Source organism: Sorex fumeus, unplaced genomic scaffold, assembly GCF_029834395.1.
Source record: "Sorex fumeus unplaced genomic scaffold, SorFum_2.1 ptg000003l, whole genome shotgun sequence".
NCBI classification, from domain to species: Eukaryota; Metazoa; Chordata; class Mammalia; order Eulipotyphla; family Soricidae; genus Sorex; species Sorex fumeus.
Genome location: NW_026606060.1, coordinates 12751731 through 12778955, shown reverse-complemented (window position 1 = coordinate 12778955; position 27225 = coordinate 12751731). Strand labels below are relative to the sequence as shown.

The 27225-nt window shown below is 37.2% G+C and overlaps 1 protein-coding gene across 4 annotated transcripts in view; it reads right to left on the bottom strand.

Moving 5' to 3' along the window:
- CTNNA2 (catenin alpha 2) overlaps positions 1-27225 on the bottom strand; it is a 1325246-nt gene that overhangs the window by 1118282 nt on the left and 179739 nt on the right. For all 4 annotated transcript variants that reach the window (XM_056119733.1, XM_056119735.1, XM_056119745.1 and 1 more), the window contains exon 2: positions 25430-25536. In XM_056119733.1, the coding sequence (XP_055975708.1) occupies positions 25430-25531 (102 nt within the window). In that variant the 5' untranslated portion in view covers positions 25532-25536. The remainder of the gene's footprint in view (positions 1-25429; positions 25537-27225) is intronic.

Sequence of the window (27225 nt, the reverse complement as noted above, 5' to 3'; positions counted from 1 at the left end):
CCACCCTGTCTCTGTGGCGGGGCATTCCCCTCTGTTCTCTCTCTCCTTTTGGGTGTTGTGGTTTGCAAAAGAGGCATTGAGTGGCAATCATGTTTGGTCTATAGTCTACATTCAGCATGTTTCTCCCATCCTGGGAGGATCCTCCCAACACCTTTATTTGGTGTTCCCCTCTTTATTTGAGCTCCCTTTTCCCCAAGTATGTGTGGTTGGCCTCCAAGTCATGGAGTAAAATTCCTGGTACTAATCTCGGTCATTCTTGGGTGTTAGTTTCCTATTTTGTCACTTTATGTTCCCCAGATGAATGCAATCTTTCTATGTCTACCCCTTTCTTTCTGAGTCATTTCTCTTAATATGATACTTTCCATGTAGTACCACTTGTATGTAAATTTCGTGACTTTGTCTTTTCTAGATGCTGTTGATTCTTAGTTGTTTGCTGATCCTCAGAACATTTAAAATCCCTGTGTGATCTGCAGTATCTACTTTTCTACTAGTGAAGCTTTAGTTGGTCTCTGGAGTCAAGTATTCAATGAAGGTATTGAGGCACGACTGCTAAACAGCATTCCCACTCTAGATCTGAATGTATCCTGTTCTTCCAGGCTCTGTCCAGGAAACTAACTGGTTCACCAAACATGCATTTTTATGTTTTTTTTTCTCTCAACTAGACTTGTAAATTACAGATAACTTGCTAAGCCAACAGTGGGTGTGAAGTCTAAAGAGCAAATTGCCTTTGTAGTAAGCATCTGACACCTGTCCACAAGAATCAGTCCCTCGGTTGCTCCTGGCATAGGACACGAGCCCTGTTCTCAGATTTACCTATTTGGGATGCAGATTTAGTGTTGCTTCCATGTCCGCCAGCTGTAGACATTCAAAAAGATCCTAAGCTATCATTTTCTTTCTCATTCAGCAAACTCTTTAGCAGACTCCTACCCGTTTGTGAACATATGCTTAACCTAGTTAAGCAATCTGTAGCACTGTCATGGGAGCACTGTCCTTCCGTTGTTCACTGATTTGCTCGAGCGGGCACCAATAACATCTCCATCGTGAGATCTGTTGTTAGTGTTCTTCGCATATCGAATCTGGGTTACTTGCCAGGCTTTGCCATGCGGTTGGAATACTCGTGGTAGCTTGCTGGGCTCTCCGAGAGGGATGGAGGAATCAAACCTGGGTTGGCCACGTGAATGGCAAATGCCATACCTGCTGCGCTATTGCTCTGCCCAGTTAAGGCTGTGATGGCCTAGTGGTTAAGCTGTCGGACTCGAAATCAGTTAAACAATCATCTCTATTAAATATCTTAACTAAAATGTCTTTTATATCCCTTCCATGACTTTTGGATACAATGTGTGGTAAACCTGCCTTTGTTAAATGGAAGCCAAAGACTTCCAGGAACTTGCAAGAGCTGAGAGTTGGAAGACCAATCTACCAACATCTCTAAGTAGTTTTTCATGGACAGAAAACATTGAAGGAAATACAAATGAACCAATGAACACATCTAGACTGCATAGTCCCAAAAAAACATAGGTAAAACTTCTCTAGAAAAAAATCAAAGGACCCTAGAAATAATTGGGACTGTATTTTTGTTTGTTTGGAGGACCATATGGGATGCTAGGGATCAAATGCAGGTCAGACACATACAAGGCAGATGTCTTTGTACTATTCCTCTGGCTCCCAGACTAGATTGTTATCATACCCAGAACAAGAGCTTAAAATACATACAAGAATGAAATTGATATTTCTTTAATCCTTGAAAATGTAGCAGAGGGCCTGGAGTGATAGCACAGCGGGTAGGGTATTTGACTTGCAAACAGCCAACCTGGTTTGATTCCCAGCATCCCATATGGTCCCTTGAGCACTGCCAGGAGTAATTTCTGAGTGCAAAGCCAGGACTAACCCCTATGCATAGCCATGTGTGACCCAAAAAGAAAAAAAAATGAAAAGAAAATGTGGCAGAGTTAGAAATATTTATTCTGGTAATTTTTATTGATTAATCACTATAGGCTGAACTCTGTTCTAGAACCTGAATATAAACAATTTGATGAAGCAGACAAAAATTCAAGACTGCCATCTTACATCTTTTTTAATTAAAAAAATATTTAAGGGCCAGAGAGTAGTACAGGGGTGAAGGTACTTGTCTTTCACATGGCTGGGTCTGGTTCAATCCCCATCACCGCATGTGATTCTCTGAGCACAATTGGGTATGCCCATTCCCAGAGGAAACCATGAAAAAAAAACCCTGAAAAATACCATGTCTTTCATAATGTAATTGACTATTTTAACAAAAAAAAAACTGCTGTGTTCTTAAAAAAAAAAAGAAGAAAAGAAAAAATTTCCAAAGTCTAAGCATAGGTTTCTGGAATCAGTAAAGTCACATAATTGTCTTTTATAAGCAATGATAAGTTATTTCTGCATATTCACCAAGTCTTTTCTTTAAAGCAAAAACAAAACAAAAAAGACCGAGTACCCTATTTTAACTTTATCTCAATGTTTTCTCTATACTCTTGGCCTAAATTCTAAATCCATTAATATTCTAAGAAGAAATATGCATTATCCACAGTCATCAAATTAGGTTATATTGGTTTCTTAGTTTGAATCAATACCAATTATAGACCTCCAGTTCTCTTCATTATTACAATGACTTCTATTCAAGATTAGGTAACTATTTCCTCCTACTTTCTGCTGCTAAAGGTAAGCTGGAAGAAGTCAATCTAGTTTGTATACTTAAATTCATGACATTTATTGTCTTCCCACATTTTACACAACAGAATAGGTCTTCATTATCTCGGCTAATCCAAAAGATATACAATTAAAACACAATCCACTGCTACATCCCAGTTTGCTAGATTTAAACATGCAATTAATGCCCCACATAAAATACTTAAGATTAAGAAAGTCAATGTCAATACAGTCTGTGAACAACTAAAATTATTCAAAGTAACACTAGCACGAGACTCTAATAAATATTTCCTGTGTTAATTTTAGACAGAAGTTAAACTAAACTGGTATTACATATGGAAATTTGGAAAACAGTTCTCAGTGTCAAGTGCTTTTAAAGACTAAGAATTGTTTCATAATTTTCCTGATAATTTTCCTGATAATTTTCTTTCATTTGTTCTTGAAAAGTAAACAGATGATGCTATGATTTAAAAAATGGGGATGGAGTGGGGGAAAAACACTGGATAAAGAACCTAGAGAACTTTTTGAAGGAAATGTTCCCTTTTATCTACAATGGAATCCTCATTGTTGTGGATCATATCTGGTGGTTCTTAGGGAATATTCCTCCATCTATCTGTGCTCAGAGGTTACTTACTCCTAGCTGGCTTCATAGTTATTCCTGGCTGAGCTCAGGGTGGTATATGCAGTGCCACGAATTGAACCAGAGTCATCTGCAAGGAAGGCAAGAGCCTCAATCCTTCAACTGACACCTGGAATAATCTCTCTCTCTCTCTCTCTCTCTCTCTCTCTCTCTCTCTCTCTCTCTCTCTCCCTCATTTAGTATCCATAGCCCCTTTTGTGTTTGCATCAGTCCTTTTCTATGTTTATCCCTACATTTCTGTCCTGTGAGTTCTTAGAAAAATGGCATATTCATGGAAAAGACAGTAGCTGGTAAAAATATCTACTATGACTCATATCAGTGGAAATTTCAGAGGTGACAATGAGCAACAAGGATAAAAGATAAGAAAAGTCTGGAACAGTCTATATTGATCCTTCAAATAAACTATTCTCTCTCTCTCTCTCTCTCTCTCTCTCTCTCTCTCTCTCTCTCTCTCTCAATTAATCCTCCAGTACCTGCTCACTAGCTACTTGTTCTAGGACATTTTTCTCCCAGTTAGACCACTGACATCCTAACAATCAGGCAGAAGCTAAGGTTTCATATTCATCTGTATATGTCACTCATCAGAGTATAATTTACAAAACAAACACATCAAATCCTAAAGGGTAATTTGTGTTTGTTTTTCTTTGGAAAACAGAACTTACTCCTGGTGGTGGTTGAGTGGTGGCTGGGTGCAACGCAGGAGATCAAATCAGGACTGACCACATGCAAGGCATGAGGCCTATCTCTCCAGACAGGGTCATTTCTTTACAAAAATTATACAAATTCCCAGTTACCCCAGCAATCTAACCAGACTGAATCTCGGGAAAATGGTGTCCTAATATCTGCATTCAAATAAGTATCCAGAGTTGTTTACACCGAGCCACATGGAATGTGTATCTGTATGTATGTATATGTATATATCATGTGATGTTTATACATATAAATAAATGATTCTTTCAAGTGGCATTGCAACCAACACTTATGTTTTTATCTCTTTGACAGCCGTTATCCTACTATATGTTAGGATAAAACTCCTATACTGTAGTTTTGATGTGCATTACTCTGATATCCTTTATATTTTTCATAAGGTACATTTAACTTGGTCTCTTAAGTATACATAAAAATTGTTTGTACTTTAAGCAATGAAAATATCTGAAAATCAAAACTCTAGGTTAATGTTAAGAAAAAAGATCAACAAAAGCTAATCCTAGACTTTAAGCATTATGTTTTATACTGTATTTATTAATCCACCAATAAAGACACAAAATAATATGTAATTAAAATAGTATAATAACTTTCAGTAGAGTGAAAATCGAGGATGGAGAATGGGACTAAATATCCAAACAATGAAAACTGGTGAGGCAAAATCATCAAAGATCTGTAGCACTGTCCTCCTGTTGTTCATTGATTTGCTCGAGCGGGCCCAGTAACATCTCCATTGTGAGACTTTGTTGTTACTGTGTTTGGCATAATCGAATACTTCACGGCTTTGCCGTGCAGGTAAGATACTCTCGGTAGCTTGCTGGGCTCTCTGAGAGGGGCAGAGGAATCGAACTCAGGTTGGCCAGCTTGGCCACATGCAAGGCAAACGCCCTACCCACCATCAAAGATCAAAATAATATAAACATGAAATGTCTAAAAATATGTGCAGCAATATAAAAAGGCATATTGAAGAATATTAAATGGCACTGATAAATAAATCACATTATATAGGAAACCATTTTTATTTCAATCACATTGTAAATTTTATGCAGAAAAATATTAGTACAAAGAAGCAGTTTTCAATTTTGTTTTTGATATGGGTAGCTACTTATATGATGGCTAATCCAAATAATATAAAAACACATAATGATAATTTAGAATTTAGAATTTAGAAAGGTACATTTTTAATTGTGATACTTTTATGATCATAAGCATAATGTAAAAAACTTATTTTCTCAAAAAATCACACTTACTAGAACTAACTGAAACAAAAAAATTGAACATTCTCCAACCTGTCTCCTATTCTCTTTAACCTGTTTATATTTAATTTAGTTTTACCATCAAAGTGTTATTACAGCAGGTTGCGCGTCTGCCTTGCATGCAGCAGACCCTAGTCAGATTTTCAGCACCACACAGGGGCTCCTGAGCACCACCAAGAGTGACCCGGGAGTGCAGAACCTACTAGGACAAAGTCCAGAGCACAGCCACATGTGGACCCAAAGTAAACTATTATATATATATATATATATATATATATATATAAAATGTTTAATTAAATACGTGTATTTAATTTTGATGTTCACTTAATGATTATATGTAATCAATATTTAAAACTCTGCTTTGGTTTTTGCTAAGGATATAAATTTCCTATCAGCTTTTCAGGGTAACCAAGCTAATAGGATAGATTAACACAATGGCTGAAAATTGCTTATTTCATAAACTCAAGCAGCCAGCGATTTTATTAACTTCCAATGGCTATTATCTTTGCCAGAGGCATTTCATTTTCACTTACTTCTAAAATATGTTTCAAATAATCTCTTGTAATAGAAAATATTTTATGTCATAAAACTGAATCATCCTTATGCTAATTTATCTGTCATGATACATGTATGGACAGTTAGTATGCCTAAAATAAAAAAAAATAATAAAGGCTGAAAAGAGAGTACATAGGTCAAGACTTGCCTTGCACAAAGCAGAATCCTAGTGCATCCCTGACACCTCATATGGGTTCTTTCAAGAGACAACACGTGTGATCATTGAGCACTGGGACAGGAGTAATCTCTGAGCACAATGGGTTTGATCCCCAAACCAATATACTTATGCACACAAATGTATATACATATATATATAATATGTGTGTATGTGTGTGTGCATTTTTTGTGATATGATAGACTCATCTGTGCATAGGTGACTACACACAGTGTCTCAAATCTTCAAGAATGAGATTTGTGAGAAACTTGGTACTAAGTTTTCCTTCATATCGGTTACACTAGATTTCCATTAGAAATTGCGTAGCACTTGTTCTTTAAATAACAGCAAACGTTTTGTCATCTTCTAGACCTTTTCAAGATAAGGTAACCGGATGTAAAGGAGATAACAAACTGCAAAGGTAGAGTGGATGGAAAAATGTACTCGGGAACATAAAAATGTGTGATAACACACATGCTTCCATGCTATCATATCTGAGCTTTTCCAATGCTCACCATGTAATCCAGCCTTTGCCTTAAGTAAGTGCCTGATTTCATTCTATTTTCATCATTTGTGGCATTTTAATAGCAGAGATATAAAGAAGAAATCATCACCTAGGGGTACTAAAATAATCAGAGCACTTTGCAACTCTGTGCCCCATGTCTTCCCCCACAAAAGTTAGAACTCCCTGGGTTTTGGAAAGCTCTTAACATTGGCTGGGGTTTACAGTTAGGAGTATGTGACCACTACTCCCTTGAAGAAGCCACCTAGTAACATGGTTTTGGCTTTAACTGATCCTATACATTAGCTTCCTAAGAATCCTAGGCTTTTGTTTAGTGAAGGATGCACAATTGAATGTTGAGCCAAATTTTCACCTTTCTCTTGATTTTTCTATATAATCAATGTGTGTCTACTGTTGCTTTTCAGCTCTACAATGCCCACTCTCCCTCCTCAAAATTATGCAGGAGTTTCTGGAAAAACCAGTATATAAACACAAACTGTAACTTAACCCTAATTCTACCAGGTATAAAGACTAGAGCCTCACTTCCTCTTTTTGATATTTGTTTCAAAGCTTATGCTATCCAGACATAATTCCTAAGTTGTCTGAGTTGTCCTCTTACCGATAAAACATCTCAGCTTGAGCCAGGAATTATTCCTGAGTACAGACCCAGGATGAATCCCTGAGCATCACTGGGTGTGTCTCCACCTCACCCCAATAAAAAATAAAAACCTTCTTTGCTCCAATCAGTTGTTCCTGAGCTTCTTAAAGAATGCAGGCATCAGCCTCTTTCCCTAGGAGAGACTTCAGAGTGCAGTTAGCTCTGGATGGACTATCTCATCCATCTACTCACGATACTTCCATGAGTTCACAGTCTGTGTGAAAGCTGTGAGCAGTGATATTCTTACTTCTCAGTGGTTGTGAACAAGAAAGCAGATTTACTCTCTCTCTCTCTTTCTCTCTCTCTCTCTCTCTCTCTATATATATATATATATTGATTTTCAGTTTGATCTATTGATAATGTGCTTTTTATTGTTGAGGGGAAGTATGTGAGAATGTGTCTACAGTCCTGATTTTGAGGGTGGAAAAGAAAATATGAACTATGAAATGAGAAGGAAAGTAAAAATAAAACATCTTGAAATCAAAATTAACATCCCAAATGTAAGCAAACAGAATATGATAGTGACGGAAATAAACACATCCTTCAAAGCCAGAATCACTAACCGCAAAATCTTGGCTTCAATGAACCAAACCGAAATAGTGAAAAAGCATTTATGTCAATTTAGTTCTTATCAAAATGAAGATGGCTGTATTCATAAAATTATTATTATAAAAAAGTAGGCAGTATTTTATTCATCAAGGAAACCACAAACAGAAAAACACACCAAAATTAGTAGGCATGACTGATTATAATGTGGCTACACTGAATTTAGACCATTAAAAGAGCTGATTGACTCAGAAAGCTATATTTAATTTTCTTTCACAATGCTACTTCAGAGTGAAAGAGGGCAGTGGAGGTAAACTTAAAACTTTTTACATACAATGGTTTCAACTACCAAATATTTAATAACCCTGTGTTATTCTTAATTCTCCTGTTTTTATGTATTAAACTTAGGAACTAATTAATACCATATTGATCTCATCATGTCATATTTAAAGCTACTTGCAAATGGGCAATGTATAAGATAAAACAAGGGGTCTGGAGTGATAGCACAGTGGATAGGCCGTTTGCCTTGCACACACTGACCCGGGTTCAATTCCCAGCATCCCATATGTCCCCTGAGCACCGCCAGTGATTATTCCTGAGTGCAGAGCCACGAGTGACCCTGTGTATCACCAGGTCTGAGCCAAAAAGCAAATAAATAAATAAATAAAATGAAATGAAACATGAAAGGGTCAAAGAGGTAGTCCAGTGGGCTGGGCAGGGTGCTTGCTTTGCATGTGACTCATCAGTGTTCGATTCCGTGTACTCCATAAGCTCTACTGAACCTGCCCTAAGTGATCCCTGAGTGCAGAGGAAGCCTTCATACTGCCAGAAGTAGCCTCAATCCCACCACATCCCTATAAAGAAACACTAAAATTTCCAAAATTTATTATTATGTCTCTTACAAAATCAAGATCTATCAGCATACTGCAAGGCTTTATCTGCAACATCAGATATATCTACATACCTTCCCTGGTGGTCTGATATTACCAGATGGAGGAGATGAAAGGGAGAAAGGAAGGGGCAGACTCAAACAGCAAAACCCATATACCCAATCCTATGTGATGATCCAAGCCTTGTGGCTAGAGCTATGTGTCCCTTCCATACTTCAATGAGAAATTTTTACTTAAATGATATTCCATGACTACTTAAAAATCTAGAACAGCACAGCAAACAGTAATACCAAATGCGTATGCCGTGTACACCAAAACCAAAGCCATGATCATGGCACTGACTATATTCTAAAATCAGGAATATTTTAAAAATAAATTTTAGGTCAGTCACTGTGACTTGCAATACTGTTTATGGTAGGGTTTCGTGAGCAGAAGGCCCAGCATTACACCTCCCACCAGAGGGCCCACCACTGTCCCAGTGGTCCCCTCATCGATACTTCCAATCCTACTGCCATGGTAGGCTTCCCACTGAAAACTGTATCTTGTGTTCCCTATAAATATGGATACCCAAATTCTTGACAAAATATTAGCAAACTGACTCCAACAAAACATCAAAAAGATCACTCACCAGGACCAAACAGAATTCATCCTGGAGATGCAAGATGTCTCAATATACGGAAGTCAATCAACATAGTACACCATATGAATGCAAAAATAAGTATCATATGATCACATCAATAGATGCAAAGGAATCATTTGACAAGATGAAACACCTATACACGGTAAAAAACTTAATAAAATGGGAATTCGAGGAACTTCCTTTGACAGTTAAAACCACTTACCATAAACTGACAGTGAACATCATACTCAGCAATGAAAAACAAAAAATGTCCCCTCACAAGACAGGGGATCACTCACGGCTACTATGTAGTATATTATTGGAATTCCTTGCCACAGCAATTTGGTGAGAAAGAGCTACTAAGACATCCAGATTGGAAAAGAAGAAATTAAACTGTCAGCATTTGCTGATGGCATGGCACTATACTTAAACAAAAAAGCTCTACAAAATTGTCCTAGAAGCAATAAACTTGTACAGTAAAGTGGTAGGCTACAAAGTCAACAGGCAGAAATCCACAAAATTTCTATATGCAAACAATAATGTAGAAGATAGAGAAATTGAAGTAGCAATCACTAGGGGCCAAATAGACAGTGCAGAGTGCACAGTACTTGCTTTACATGCAGGCAACCTAGGTTCAATCCCCCACACCACATATGGCTCTGGAGCCCCACATGCGTTATCTCTGAGCACAGAACCAGGAATAATCCTTGAGCACCACCAAGTGTGGCTCAACCCCCATTAACCCCCAGACCGAATATCCCATTCATAATTGTGCCAAGAATATTTCTTTCATCAAGACTTTGGTCTGTCAACTTGATATATTGCTAAATGTTAATCACAAAGTTTTTACTTTACCTTTCAAAAGAAGGTGAAATTATTTAAAAAAAAATCATGAGGAGCTGGGGCAATAGTACAGTGGGTAGGGTGTTTGCCTTGCATGCAGCTGACCCATGTTCGATTCCCAGCATCCCATATGATCCCCCAAGCACCGTCAGGAGTAATTCCTGAGTGCAGAGCCAAGAGTAAGCCCTGAGCATATCCAGGCATGATCCAAAAAGCAAAAAAAAAAAAAAAAATTGAAAAAACAAAAGGTGAAATCATATCATAATGAAAGTATGATAATAAAGGGGAGGTTCACTAATTCCAAAAAAGGCAAATGTTCTTTATAAAAAGTTTATTTTCATAAGAAAAAGAGAAGTGAGAAATTCAAGAAGCTAGATTTTATCCCCTAGGTACTGAATTCAGAGTCATCTAGGGTATTAATGAGAAACTAAGTATTAGGATTCACTGATGCACATGTACAAAGTAAAGCTAAGAAGTATTCTAAAATCAACAGTTTTAAAATGTGAAGAACATGAATCAACTGATGTGCTTATTCGTTATCTCTTTAATTACTAGACTATTAAAAGTCCACCTAGTTAGGCACACATGAGGGAAAGAGACTATGATATTCACCCCCCAAAATACTGAAGATGTTCAAATTTTACTATCATGAACTTTAGCTGGTGAAAAAGTTCATAATAATGTATGGTTAATTAAAATACTTCAAATTGTGCACTTAAATTTAATTACCATTTTCTGTAATTTTCAAGGATGTGTTTAATTTGCTGTGCAAACGTGTATACATTAATATATGTCTTCTGGAAATAACTCAGCATCTAATAACTACTCAGTACGCTAAGATTGATTATGCTTCTGCATGAATAGCCAGTAATAAAATAAAGTGCAATTAGCATACAAAGGTGCAATTCATTTTTTGTTATAGAATAATATGGCATGATTGCTGACTTATAATCTATCTTGAGAACTTATGTTTTGTATACTTTTTTCCAAGAATTGTTGGACTTAATTCATCCCAAGTTATATTATATTCTCACTTATACTGAACAAATAATTTTACACTCCTAATGAGTTTTAATTGATATATATTCAAAAGAACTCCAAATAAATGATAAATGTTTATTTTAAACAGTGGGAAAGGCAAGCTTCAAAAATTCTATGAAATATAAAATCTCTTCCATTCTCTTAGCCTGGATACAATGACATCCCAAATGGAGGGATGGAGAGAAAGACGGATGAAGGAAGGAAGGAAGGAAGGGAGGGAGGGAGGGAGGGAGGGAGGGAGGGAGGAAAGAAGGAAGGAAGGAAGGAAGGAAGGAAGGAAGGAAGGAAGGAAGGAAGGAAGTTATTTAACAAAGAAACATCAAATGTTCCATCACAATGACATTCTACAAACACACAAAAAGTCAAAATATTTACACAGGCTTGAGAGAAACTACACTAAAAGATGAAAATTACTGCCAGCTGACCAAGTATATATAAGCTTCTCATCAGATTGGGGAGAAATACCATATTTTTTAAGAGCAATCCAGATATAAAATCCAGATAAAATTGGCTTTACATTGTCTGTGTGGTTTCATTCGTGTTTAAAAATTCTGCTATTGGCAGACACAGCAAAGGAGAGAAGGAGTGACCCTGTTAGTCTTGGGACTTGCATATTTCCAATTGAATTCTTTTTGATGTTCTTCTTTGATTAAAAAAGAGACTTACAAACTGAGCTCTCCATTGTCCTTTCTATACCTTCAGGTTTTTGTAGAAGGAAATCATCTCAAGACACTCATTTTGTGACCACAGGATTTGGTCAGGCTAACTAGAAATGTAATTCTGAGGCCTGAAACACGTGCAAAAAAAATCCTCTTTCTTTGTAAGTCACTTTCACTGTTTTTCATATCACTTTTAACCAAAGATCTTCAATGATGTGACAACAAGAAGAATTTTAATATGTATAACTTTGGTCATCTTATTCTCCATTATGATGAAAGCACCACATAAGCAAGAAATGAATTTTGAAGAGCAAACTGCACTGATAAACATTTTTGGAAATGTTGACTGAAGTTAGAGAGATTAACAAATATTCCTTTGGCAATATGGCTTACTTAAAAGCCTTCTACTTTCTACTATCAGAAATATTGTGTCCTTGGGGTCTGAAGAAATACAACAGAGGGCAGGGCACTAGCCTTGCATGCATCTGACCCCAGTTAGACCCCTGGCACCCTATGTGATCCCTCAAGCTCACCAGGAGTGATCCCTGAGTGCAGAGCCAGGAATAAGCCCTGGGCACTGCCAGGTGTGGCGCCAAACAAACAAAACCATAAATTACGTCTTTCTATTTCCCAGCTTTCGATACAGTGTTTTTTTTTAATTTAACTATCATCTCAGAGACTACTCTTAGTAAGAAAGGCATGCAAGGTCATCATAGAAAAATTGTTTCCATTAACCTTGTCATGTAATACAGGCAAATGATACATCGGACTTTCAAGAAAAGTCTTAATGTTTTAACTGTCTACAAAATTGACTGGACATAAGCTAAACTAAATTGAAAACATTTGTATAGTGACAATTTTAATATTCTATACTGCAAGCTTTTGTAATTTTTGTCTATTTTGTTAAACTACAATGTCTATCCTTCTTGGAAAACAAGATCATGTGAAGGATAATGACTGGAAATAATTTTACAAGATGCGAACCACTAAAATATTCTGAATTTTTTATTAGCTGAATGAAATCTATTTTAACATGCTTGAGTAAGTTAGTTAACGGGATTTTTGTCTACTCTCTCTATATAAAATTCCCCTTGGAAATGAAAACAAGCTTGAAAACTTTCAGTCAACAGTGTAAATTGAGAGGTCGTGTTAAATAAGCCATTGAAAACTGTAGTTTAGAGTAAAATTACTCCCTTACATTACCACATGGCTACCATATCAAGAATAATAACTATTTAGATAACAATTAACATCACATTTAGATAATTTATACATTTTTATTTTTAATGTCACCAACATACTTTAAAATGTTTTTATTAAAGTAAGCGCCTTTTCTATTTTACAAACTTTTCTAAGTCCAGATAATAACTTGGCAAAAATTATAATCATGGAATGACAATCACAAAATTATTTGTTGAAGATTAGCCAGTAGAAAAGATATTATGTAAGCCTGTTAATGGTAAAATATACTTTTAAAGGGTAGTGTAATTTAATAAAAAAAAAATGGAGCTTCTTCCAAAACTATAACTTAGCTCTGCTTAGTTTAGAGTCTTGCCTTAGTGAAGAGAAAGAGCAAGAACAAGAGAAGGAGAACAGAAACTTATATCAAGAAAGAAAGTCTTTGCCAAGTCACTGCAGAGATAATCATTCTGCTACTCACTCAACAGGAGTTTAATAAATCATAATTACATGTCAGGCTGAGAAAAGATATATAAATAATATAGCTCACAGTCTTATGAGTAATAAATGCAATGTAGAATCATCACCTGCTCACACACATTTCAAACAAGGAATTACAACACTGAAGAACAACACAAAACAGAGGAAGTACAGGATGTTCTGGAAATACAATGAAGACCAAGCCCTGTTTAGACGGTTCCAAAAATGCTGAAAAAAGGCAGCATTTAAGACAAAAAATAAAATATGTTTGGGATCTAGCCATCTCAATGAGAAAGAAGAGAAAATTCCTAAGCCCCTGTGAAAAGAGACACTATATGACTCAAAAAAAATGGAAAAGCTATTCACATTTTGAATAAAAATGAGGCAGGAGTGATTAAAAGGAAGCAAGCAGAAATGAGGAAAGGTCTTGTAGAAGAATTTGCACTCAATTAATTGGCCAAAAATTGTTCTAGAGGGTCAAAACAATAGGATAGCAGGTAGCGAACTTGCCTTGCATGAGTCTGATCTGGTCCGATTCCCAGCATCCCTTAGGGTCTCTGAAGTCCTGCCAAGACAATAGTAAGCCCTAACCAATGCCAGGTGTGCCCGATCCCGCAAAAAAATTGTTCTACTAAAATGAAATTAACAACTCATATTTATTCCCTCCTATATCACAAATACACCTGATATACAAAATTTGACATATTTTTAACTTACAAATTGGCAATGAAATAAATGTTTCAGAAATAACAATAAAATTTTAGTATGTCTCAAATATGAAAAGGGATATCTACTACTCAATAAATTTCTCTTTGGTCAAAATTTAAATTATCGAGGCTGGTGCAAAAGCACAGCGGGTAGGGCGTTTGCCTTGCACACGGCCAACCCAGGTTCAATTCCCAGCATTCCATATGATCCCCTCAGTACCGCCAGGGGTAAGTCCTGAGTACAGAGCCAGGAGGAATCCCTGTGCATTGCCAGGTATGACCCCAAAAGAAAAAATATATTAATTAAATAATTAAATAAAATTCAAACTATCGTGGATATTCTGGATTTTATTCATTAAATCTAGTACTCATAGTCAAGAAGTAGTCAAAGGAAGACATATTTGTGTAGTCATCTAAGTGTGAAATCATAATGACTAATGACTATGAATTTGTCAATGTATTGATTTGTTTTTTTTTAGGGGGTGATAGCAGCTGTGCTCAGGTCTAAGTATCCAAACTCTCACTCAGGGATCATTCTTTGCAGCTCAGGAGACGTATATATAGGTTTTCAGAAATTCAACCTGAATTTGTCATGTGCAAGGCAAGCTCCATATTCACTGTATTATCTCTCTGGCCCCTCTGTAATGTCTTTTAATTGGTTTGTTGCATTTTTGTTTGTTTGTTTGGGGGCCATACATGGTGGTGCTCAGGGTTTAGTCCTGACTTTGCACTCAGAGACAGCTCTTGGTATTTCTGATATGTGGGGGGATCAGAAACGGTGCCAGGGCTGAACCCAAGTAGGCAACATACAAGGCAAATGTCCAACCCACTGTACTATTGCTCCAGCATTGAATTTTAACATTTTAATGAAAGTTATTTGCCCAACATGATATCTAAAGCACATAAATTTTTCCAAACATTGATAACTGAGCAGGAGGGTAATTATTTGTCAGTAATATGGAAAGATATTAATTTTATTTACATGTACATAATGTGACAATTTATTACTGCAACAACTATAGATATAGATATTATTTCACTTTGTGAAGTTTTTATAGTTTTCAACAAATGAAACAAAACATCTAGTTTGTTCTAGGTTTTCTTCAGCATAAAAAACACTGAAACTCTTAAAATTTTAATAACTATTTTTATTCTTAAAACCCCATAGCAAACAGTAATTATAATTGCCAAAACCATTGCTGCAACATGTAATTACTTTTTTCTTGTAACTAATTTTGGAAGAATTAAGCAGAAAAAAATAAAAATATACAAACTAGATTTTTTCAAGTTGGAGGGCTTAGTTAATCATTTAACAAAGATTTTTCAAACATGTTGTAAATTCAAGATTCCAGAAATATATGTATGAACAAGTCTGACATCATTCCTTCCTATTTCCATGGATTTTTCTTGCTAATGGAGAAAACAGACAAAATACACGAAAACACATAAGATAGTAAAAATTAGTGGTAAGTGCTGTTAAAAAAGAAAAAACAGAGGCAGGAGAGATAGTATAGCTGGTAAGGTACTTGCTTGCACACAGATGACCTGGGTCCAATGCTCCAGAAACCAGTATGGCTCTGCCAGGAGTAATCCCAGTAGAAATGGCCCAAAGCAAACAGACAAAAAACAAGGTGACAAAAAAGAAGAAAAAAAAAAAAAACAGCAAGCAAAGTATAGAAACCAATGTGCTAGAGATACTTATTTTGTGACAGTGGTGGCCATAAGGAAAATCCTTTGTGACACTGGGAAATGTGTTAAGAGTGAATCAGAGCAGATAAGGGAAGCATCATATAGACAGAAAGAGAAGCACGTGCAAAGGCACCAAGGCACAGGAGAACTTGGTCCACTTTAGAAACTGCAAGCAAGATTTGGTGGCTTAGCACATCGATGCCAGCACACCACTTGGTTGTTGCTCAAGAACAAACTGCAGTGCAGACCTCAAAGCATTAAGGATGCTGATTAAAAGGCCACTGGCACTAAATTACTACACCCGGGTGCAAATCATGACCCAAAAAGGAGTAGTAAATTTGTCATAAAATGCAACAAAATCATTTCATTGTGTTAAGTGGGGGAATGAGATGATGAAATCATACATTTTCAATAATTGCTTTGATAGATATTTGGAGAATCAATGGGAAGTAGTAAGACTGAGCATGAGATTGGTGGACAATTCAGAAAGTAATCCTATAGGACAGGAGGAATTGGGTTAGGAATTAGAAATGTAGCACCAGAGTTGAAGAAAAAATGGGTAGAGCTAAGGAGTGAGAATCCCAGGAGTACTCTTGTAAAGTAAAAGTGAGTAAAGGCCCTCCCGTTGATCATCAATTTGCTCGAGCGGGCCCAGTAACGTCTCCATTGGAGACTTTGTTGTTACTGTGTCTGGCATATCGAATACTCTCGGTAGCTTGCCGGGCTCTCCGAGAGGGGCGGAGGAATCTAACTCGGGTCGGCCATGTTGGCTACGTGCAAGGCAGACGCCCTACCCGCTGTGCTATCGCTCCAGCCCGAGTATGAAAATAGTCTCACTGAAAAGATAAGAGCTGAAAAAATAAATCTGAGTATTGATAATATATATACATATATATGTATATATATAAACATGTGTGTACACACACGCACACATATAACTGAAATCAGTAAACTCACCCAAGGGGAAAATATGAAGACAAAGACTTTCTAATTCCTAAAATACTATTTAGACTTGATGAAGGGGTAGAAAATAAAACAAAGGCTGAGAAAAAACAGTCACTGAAGCCCAAAGATATGTTTTCCAAGAAGGCTGAGAGTTATGTCAGAACGAAAGAAAAATAGCTGGTTAGACTTTCCATTACTTTCACTAGCCTTTCTTCCCTTATAATAGTGTGAAAACAAAGCATATTCAACAGGATAATGACAAGAAAGGAAAAGCAGATATGTTGACATGCCCCAATCCTTTATCTCAGATCTCTGACAAGCTTTAATTACTTTGCTAGTCAAGGGCTTCCTGAGTAAATGCAATTCTGTCACTTCATAGGCAGTCTCAAGTCTGGCATAATGAGTATTTTCCCAGTCTCCTGCTCAGGTAACATTTCCTTATTGTCCAAAGTGGTTATGAGCAATTCTGTTAGCTAACCTCCTACAGTTTCTCCCTTGCAATCTTTGGACTAGTATGCAAAAACTTCATTAATTGTCCTCCTAGATCACATATAAAGCCGTTATTCTTTTCTAACATCCCTTTGATTTTAGTTTTAAATTCTTTTCTTTTTTCATTTAAAGTAGTTCCTAAGGAATCACTGAAATGGAAAATACAAGAGTGAAAATACTTTTAAGGCTTGAATTTATTGCCAAATAAATAGAGTCAAAGAGTTACTGCTATGTTGGGAATTCCCTTGCATTAATCATTCAATGGGACACAGGATTTGTGGTTTAAACTATTCATTTGAATGGTAGAGAATTACTTCAAGTCATGTTTGTATGTCAGCATAGGGATGGTTTGGGCATAAATTAGGTGATGCAAACAAGAAATGAGAACAAACTTAACTTTGAAAACACATTTAATTCTCCTCTGCTTGTTGCTTTTCCTCTGTTTCGTGTTGATGATTCATTCTTCCTACAGCTTCAGTGTGTTGCTTCCCTCCCTTTCCTCACACTCAGTATATTCTCTGTGGTTCCTGCACTCCTGTTCAGCTCTGGCAGCTCAGTTTCCCTGAGGAGCTGCAAATCTACTCTGTTAACCACATTTTAGGCTGTAAAGAAAAAAAAAAAAGAAATCTGGACCGGAGCTATCGATCAGTGGGAGGGGTACCTGCTTGCCCACAATGGCCACAGGTCCAATTCCTGGCACCACATGTGATCCCCTGAGTCGGCCAGGGGTAACCCCTGAGTACAAAGTCAGGAGTACGTGCTGAGCACTGGCAGCTGTGGTCCCAAAACAAAAATAAAACAAAACAAAAATTATAGGATCTAAATCCTTTTTTCCCACCTTTCAAAATATAGAAAGAAATGGTGACTCTATCAACTTGATACCAAAGAAACATCAGAACCTTAACTTTTTTTCATACTTAAAAAGTTTATATCAGTGGTTTCCAACCTCTGGTCTACAGACAAGTGACTTTATGCAGAATTTTTTAGCTAATTCATAAAAAAATATTCCTTAATACATGGTAAATCTGGATCACATGTGGCACTATTATAGTGATATATATAAATATCACAATAGATATTCTGATTATATGTAAATAATATTTTTAACTTAGATTGCCGTAGCAGTCTGAACTATTTCTCAATGTTCAACTATCTGAAGGTATAAAAAGGCTGGGAAGCTCTACTCTAATTTTCTTGGACTTTTTCCATCTGCAGACAGGCCTCTGTCCTACACACCCATTCATGGGTGTGTAGGTCATAACCAAGGCAGCTGACAAGCGGTTTGTAACCTTCTGCATCTATCCTGGTCTGTGGGCCAGTGGCTGAAGATCACTGTGCTCAATTATCTATGGTCAGTTCCCCATTCAAGGAGAAGAGTTCAAGTAAGAGCAGAGCAGAAATGATGAATGAAAGTAATTTCAAAAATTCAGTTCAGTGATTTGAGCCACTGCTATTTAGGAAACCTGAAAGCATTACATGTTAAAAAAAAAAAAAGGATTGAAGATCTCAGAATAAAAGGTGGGAGGAATCCCCCACACTAAAAAATCCTTTTGATTAAAAGCAAGACATTTATAAATTGAGGTAGTACGTAAGACATTCATTTTATAGTGTCTAAAATTTTTGACTCCTATTAAGTGAAATTTATTTCATTAACATTCATAAAATAATCGCAGTATGTGCACTAGAAATTGAAATTATTTTGATGGAAGAGGAAGTCATTGTGATCCTGTATTTTAAATAGTGTTATATAAAACTAATTAAAGTTCTATTACTGCACATATGTATTAATACAATTAATAATTTAACTAATCACATAATGTTTTGTGCTATCCCTATCGATAGCACAAAACATTATGTAATTATAGCACAGCGGGTAGGACATTTGCCTTGCACACGGCCGACCTGGGTTCGATCCGTCCGTTCCTCATGGAGAGCCCAGCAAGCTACCCAGAGTATCCCGCCTGCATGGCAGAGCCTGGCAAGTTACCAGAGGCATATTTGGTATGCCAAAAACAGTAACAACAAGTCTCACAATAGAAACGTTACTGGTGACGCTGGAGCAAATCGATGAAAAATGGGATGGCAGTGCTACGGTGCTACATAATGTTTTATAAATTTATGTAAAATCAATTTATTAATAAAACTATGCACTGTAGCACTGTCCTCCCATTGTTCATTGATTTGCTCGAGCGGGCCCAGTAACGTCTCCATTGTGTGGCATGTTTGGCATATTGAATACATCATGGGTAGCTTTTCAGGCTTTGCCTTGCAGGCAAGACACTCTTGGTAGCTTGCCGGGCTCTCAGAGAGGGGCGGAAGAATCGAACCTGGCTTGGCTGGGGCTGGCCACAGGCAAGGCAAATGCCGTACAGCTGTGCTATCGCTTCAGTCCATTCTAAATTACATTTAAAAAGGAGTTGCAGGAATGTTTTGACAAACTGTAAGAGGAAATGGGTCCAGTAATTGGAATGACTCCAGAAAAGAGAGCTGAAACTCCAGGAGCTGAAAAAGTTGTGGGATTAAGCCAGGTTTACAAAATAGTAAGCTTGCCTAATGCTGCTGATGCTGCCAGACCAAAGGCCACTCTAGTGGACAGTGAGTCAGCAGACGATGAACTCACAAACTTGACTGGCTTCATGAAAGTACTAATAAAACTATAATTTAAATAATTATATAATTATTTTTATAAATTAATGTGTGTAAAATAATAAGGCCAATTGCAAAACTTGCATCAAAGAAGTAAGCCTGTTGACTAAAGGGCTACTAACACTAAGACTACATCTGATCTCCACTCCTGGTACTGCATTTCTAATTCCTAAATCAATCAATCATCTTGTGAACAACAGTTACTGTCTGCACTGTTCACCGACCTAACTTTCATTAACATAAATTTATTCAAGTAATCTGCACTTTATTTATTTTATTTATAATTTTTGGTTCAGTGCTTACTCTTGACTTTGTTCTCAGGGACCACTTCTGAGACCACACAGGGTGTTGAATATCAAACCTGGGTCAGTTGCATGTAAGACAAGCACCTTTCCTAATTTTTTTGGCCCCAAGGACTCTGTATTTTAAAACCATAATGATGTCTTACTACTTAGCTTTTATTATACTTGATAAGGAAACATAAAGATGCTGCTGTTAACTGTGCATATATTTTGCTAAGTAAAAGTGAATTGTCATGAAACACATAATAGCTGTGATATGGAGTAGTCCATCTTAAATGTGAGGGATGACTGAAACATCACATGGCACCTAGTGGTATTTGGCAAACAATTAATTTGACCCAGAGGTAGAACAATCATCACAACATTTACATGCTATGCAGTATTTCAAATCCAGCAAATCACTATCCACCACATTGATGTTGAATTCTGGGTTTATTATTAATATCTATTTTACAAATATACTTATGAATACAAATATGTCCACACTTAATCCCAGGTTGATACTAATTTAAGCCTACCTGGGGACTTTGGGAAATTATTTGGTTTTGATTGTTTTTTCTTTGCTTAAAAGGTTTCCATACATTCCTCAAAGTTTACAACATGGCAAACACATCTGACCACACAACGAAAGACTGCTCCTCCCATCTAAAAATTTTAAACATAATCCCAAGCAAAAATCAATCCATCTTTAAGCTATAGAATAGTCAACTAAGCCACTATTTTAGAAATGATGAACATAGCAACTGCTAAACAATCCACCACACGATCTCAACTTGAAGAGGACTTTCAACGCAATAAACATATGGCCCTAATGTTTAAAAAAATACAATTCAAGAAATGTTATTAGAAGATAAACCATATTAGCAGTATCTATTAGATAAAGGCAAATTTCTAAATTATAACTTCATGAATTATATTCAAATTCTACTTCTGATATGTTCTTTCTTTAACAATGACATCTGCAGAGGTGTTTTTTATTTGTTTTTGTGGGGGCATTAGAGACAGTGCTTACTCCTGGCTCTATAATCAAGGATCAATCCATGGCAATCTTGGAGGATTGGTCCACAGAATCCATGAAATTATAATTTCTATAAATTTGCCTTTATCAAATATATACTACCAATTTTGGTTTATCTTCTAATAACATTTCTTAAATTGTATTTTTTTAAACATTAGGGTCATATGATTATTGAGTTGAATAAATATATGACCCAAGACAATACAGAGGTTTTATATAAAATTTTGGAATTCTAGATAGCTTAATTTGTCTACACATACTTCTATTAAATATAGGTACACTAAAAATATTTTCGTAGAAAGGAAATGTGCTATTTAACTTAAAACCAGCTTAAATTTAAAACAGGATTTTGTATAAAAATAATTAAGCAATAAAGATGGGAAACAAACTTGGAAAGAGGTTAACTATGCTGTGCATGATAGCAATCAAATAAGCAAGCATAATGTAGTTCCAATCATTTGCTTTCAACAAATCCTTTACTTTTCATAAAATTTCAGTCTGTGACAAATATGCGTGAACAACTTACTGCAACATTGTAGTGTCACCATAGAAACCAACCAAAGGTATTAATCTTTGAATCTCATGAATAAGCTATGAATTAAGCTAATTCTCAAAAACAATATTATCCAGACAATTTGTTTTTTTTTTTTTCTCTTTTTTTTTTATACAATGATCAAACACCCATCCCTCCACCAGTGCCCATTTTCCACCACCACGGGTCCCAGTATCCTTCCCACTCCCTATCCCCCACCCCACCCTGCCTCTGTGGCAGGGTATTTCCTTTTGTTCTCTCTCTCTCCTTCTGGGTGTTGTGGTTTGCAAAAGAGGCATTGAGTGGCAATCATGTTTGGTCTATAGTCTACTTTCAGCATGCTTCTCCTGTCCTGGGAGGATCTTCCCAACACCCTTTCTTCTCTATCTGAGCTCTGTTTCCCCCTAGAATGTGTAGCTGGACTCCAGGCCATGGAGCAGAACTCCTGTTACTAATCTCGGCCACTCTTGGGTATTAGTCTCCTATTTTGTTACTTTGTATTCCCCAGATGAATGCAGTCTTTCTATGTCTATCCCTCTCTTTCTTTTTTTTTTTTTTTTTTTTATCAAGTCCCCATACCTCCACCAGTGCCCGTCATCCATCCCAATGGGTCCCAGCATCCCCCCCACCCTCATCCCCCCCCCCCCCCGTCCCATCCTGCCTCTGTGGCAGGGTATTCCCCCTTGTTCTCTCTCTCTTCTTTTGGGTACTGTGTTTTGCAAGAGAGGCTTTGAGTGGCAATCATGTTTGGTCTATCGACTACTTTTAGCATGCTTCTCCCACCCTGGGAGGGCCCTCACAACACCCTTCATTTGGTACTCTCTTCTCTATCTGAGCTTCCTTTTCAATTTGAAAAGGGGTAAAAGACCTTATTTTATTCTTTGATTCTTCTGGTTAATTTTGATATAAAATACTCTTATGTAAATTATTTAAGAATGTCTGATAAAATATATAAAGAGCACATACTGGTTTAATTTTCAGAAGTTATTACCACATTTCTGAGTGTTGATTTATTTCTGGAATAATTTTCAGCTCTAAATCCATGATTTTGAAATCTCCTGATCCACTGGCTTTAAATGCAGCAAGAGCATTAACTAGTTAAACAAGTAACACAAGTTTTATTCCTTTTAGAAGAAATATCAACAAAGATAAAAGCAAAGTGTTACTTTCAAAGTTTGGTTTTTCATTTAAAAATAATATCTTTGAAAATCCCCACTCTGATATGGGCCATTACTACTTAATCCTACTGAGCTTGCAGTTTACAGTATAAGGTGCCACTTCTGGGGTCACGTGCAGTCTTCACTGCAAGACACTGATGGCCAAGAGGAAGCTCTTAGTGTTGGATTGCTTAGAAGAGAATCCTACTAGATAGAAATATAGACCAAAGATTCCAAAACTCCTACTTTTTTTTTTTTTTTGCAGGAGAAAAAAAAAAATCCTCAACTCCCTCCTCTACTGGAAATTGATCTGCTTTAAATCAAGAAAAAAAAGGTGCACAACTAATGCTCCCAGAATTGCCATTGCCTCCTTGGATCATTCCTGTATCCCTGAATTACCCTCTCCGAGAAACAATTCTGAACTTTCTATATATCCTGTTACTCAGTCTCTATATCCTTTTTTTTTTTTGAGTCACAGCTGGCGATGCTCAGGGGTTACTCCTGGTTCTGCACTCAGTAATTACACCTGGCAGTGCTCAGGGTACCATATGGGATGCTGGAAATCGAACCTGAGCCAGTCGCGTGCAAGGCAAACGCCCTACCATCTGTGCTATGGCTCCAGCCCCTCAGTCTCTATATCCTTAAAACCACTGTTTCTGCTTAAAGAGTTAGCGTGGAAGAACTCTCTTCACACATAGCTTAACTTATGACTCAGCATAAGATCTACCACTAAAAAAACTTGAAGAGAGAGTTAACAAACTCTTTTCATACATTTGGAATATCCATCTCTTTAGATCTCAAAAAAAAATAACACTTTTTGTTTTTTCGTTTTTTTACTTTTGGGCCCTATCTGATATTGATGCTCTGATACTCAGGGGTATGCACTCAGGAATGACTCCTTGCAGTGCTCAGGGAACCATACTGGATGCTAGGGATTGAACCCATTTGGACATGTACCCTTGGTCATTTGTCAATTTCCATTTCAGGCACAGCCAAAGATGCCGAGATCTATAACAGCTTATCTGGAGAGAGGAAGTACTGCTTGTAGGTCGCATGTCTTGCATGGAGCTTAACAGGTTTGAACTAAGTCACACTACATGGTCTCCTGAACCCCACCCAGAAGACAACCCTGAGTGCAGAGCCAGGAATAAGCACTAAGCACCACAGGGTTGGGTCTCCCCAAAACCCAAACAAACAAGATTATTCTGGAGAAAGTAAAGTAAAGTAAAGGCCCTCCCGTTGATCGTCGATTTGCTCGAGCGGGCCCAGTAACGTCTCCATTGGAGACTTTGTTGTTACTGTGTCTGGCATATCGAATACTCTCGGTAGCTTGCCGGGCTCTCCGAGAGGGGCGGAGGAATCGAACTCGGGTCGGCCATGTTGGCCGCTTGTAAGGCGGACGCCCTACCCGCTGTGCTATCGCTCCAAGAAATCAAAAAATTCTAAGAGGGCTAAAGTCTCCACATAGAAGGCAGCTTTGTTAAGACTCTGACTTTGGAACTACATACCCCAAGAACCATGAGATGCTTTTAGCCACTAAGTTAAGGAAAGTTTCTATTGCAGACAGTTGGAACAAAAGAGCTTCCAATAAGGAAACATTGGGAAAGACAAGTTAGGAGAGGCTGCTAAAATCAGACGGCTGGAACGAATGGAGACATTACTGGCGCCAGCTCAAATAAATTGATGAACAACGGTATGAGAGTAATACAGTGATACAGTGATCTATTTAGGGACTGCAGCTATAGCACAGCTGGTAAGATATTGCCTTGCATGTCGCCAACCTGGGTTCAATCTCCAGTATCTCACATATTTCCTCAAGCACTGCCAGGAGTGATTCCTGAGTGCAGAGCCAGCAGTAACCCCTGGGCATCTCAGACTATGTGCCCCCCCGCCAGTCAAAAAAGAGTAATTATTTATATAGATACTTCTATCTACCATAAATTTATGTAGATATCTTGGTAGATAATTCTACTGACCATAAATGTCATGAAATTTATATCCCATTAACTTTTGAGTTAATAAAGTAAGGAGTATGCTTCAAAAGATACTAAAAATTAATTTTTTAAACCTAAAAATACCCTAAGGATTTTTTTCTATTAACAGCATCTTGTAGAAATGTAACAACTGTGACAGCACAAACATGAAATGTCATCATTCCAACATACTTGCAATCTAAAGAAAACAGTAATTTGGTAAATCTACTTTGCACTTTAAACAGTTCTTCCTAACTCAGATCACATATTACCATCTGAAAGTGAGCAAGGAATTATTTATTGAGACTTTGAATGTTACTTCAAATGAGCATCTCCTTCACCAAGGTCTCCTCTTTAATTATCTCAGAAATTTAATTTCAAAAATCATATTTTTAAAAAGGCATTTCAAATATTTATGGGTAATAAAACTTCCCAGAGCTGTGGCAGTAAAATATTTTCAATAATCAATAATATGGCATGACTTATTTAATCTTAATAATTTCTAAGTTCTTTTTGACTCGTAATAAAAGCAGACACCTGAATGTAGAACAAAGTACTTCAACGAAGTCCTTACCTGTGTAACGAGTGGCTCCAAAAGTCTTTCCACCGTTAGTGTCCGGATTTCCAAACTTTTGGGGTCCCATTTTAAAATGATAGGTGAAGTTGCCGAAGTCATGTTCTCTACAAGAACACACATCATCAGTTAGAAATAATAATCACTAGAATGCTCTGTTATCTCTACATTAAAAATTAATAAAACATTAAAACTTTCTGAACTAGTATTTGGTCCCATTGCATTAAGCGAAGAGATGGGGAAATCAGGGCAAGAAATGAGTAAGATAATGAACTGGAATCAGATTGAAAACTGAGGGTTCCTTAATACATTAGTCAGGTTTTGGGGACAAGTGGAAATGGAAACGTTTTCCTCACTCAATATTTAGTTCACATATCCATCTGCTATATCCCAGGAAGGAACTTGTCCTTAACAGTTTATGGCTTTAAGATAAGACAGGCATGGCATAAAAATGATGTTTCTGTTGAATAAGAAGTACAGAAAGGGCTGTGAGGGACATGTGTAAAGGACACCAGTCAATCTGGGAAGAATCACAAAGACTCCCCAGAAGCACAATTAACCTGGAGTGGTCACCAGAGAAGAGACCCCATATCATAAGAAAAGATGCCTTTGTTTTCTTCACATCATAATTGGCCACTGCGTATACGACACTCCATACTCCGCGCCTCAGCTAAATGTCTTTGTATTAAATAGGCATGGGTTCTTGCAGACTGAGTGGCAGTGCTTCTCAAAATCAGCCTGCTGCTATTTACATGTGCTCTGATTACTCACTACATTTACATTCTTGTCCCATGAAATTAGTGTCTGATAAGGTGATTCAACTCCACTCTAAAGCAGTCCTCTCCTACCAAGAACCACTGGCATGCAGGGAGCATTCTCTCACCTATCAAACACAAAAATATAGCCCTGGCCTCTACAGAATATATTATACATTCTGGTAGGGCTATCTTGGTTTCTCACCAAAATATTGAGTCCTCTCTTCTGGACATATTTCAACAACTAACCACTGGACAAGCAACTGTAGAATGTACAAACCAATTCTGAGTCATTTTGCTTCAAAACTATCATAAATCAAATTCTGTAGCCATTGTCTTCTTCTGAAACACTGGCCCCTGGATTCCATCGATAACCCTCAATGTAGATGATAATTTCTACTTAAATTAATATCACAAAGCAGGACTATCAAAACCTGCAGGCCCTATTCTAGTTAATTCTTTTGCAAATAGATCCAACAATTTTGCTTTGGGAGCTGGAGCGACAGCACAGCGAGTAGGACGTTTGCCTTGCATGCGGCCAAGCTGGGTTCAATTCCCAGCATCTTGTATCTGAGCACGGCCAGAAGTGATTCCTAAGTGCAGAGCCAAGAGTAACCCCTGTGCGTCACTGGGTGTGACCCCCCCAAAAAAATTTTGCTTGGGGGGAAGTTGGCAAATACATAGTATGCTGGTATTTTACCTCTCTCCAAATGCCATATTTTCCCTAAACTTAGCATAACAATCCAACCATAGACTGATTTAGATTCAGGTTCATTCACAGCAACAATAGTTGGCATGGATATGCTGCCAGTTCTCCAAAGACACTTTACACATTTCTCCTTCATGCTGCCAACCACCACAAGCAGCCCTAACATGGGCAGAATCCTGCTCCTGAGTGGCACACCTTATTGCACTGACTGAAGGAAAACTCTAGACGCTCTCTGTCCTTAGAGAAACCACATCTGCACAAGAGATCTCCATGCAGTGCTTAGAACAACACAGTCATTGTGAGTGTCTGGAGATGTTCCCTGAAAACAGTTT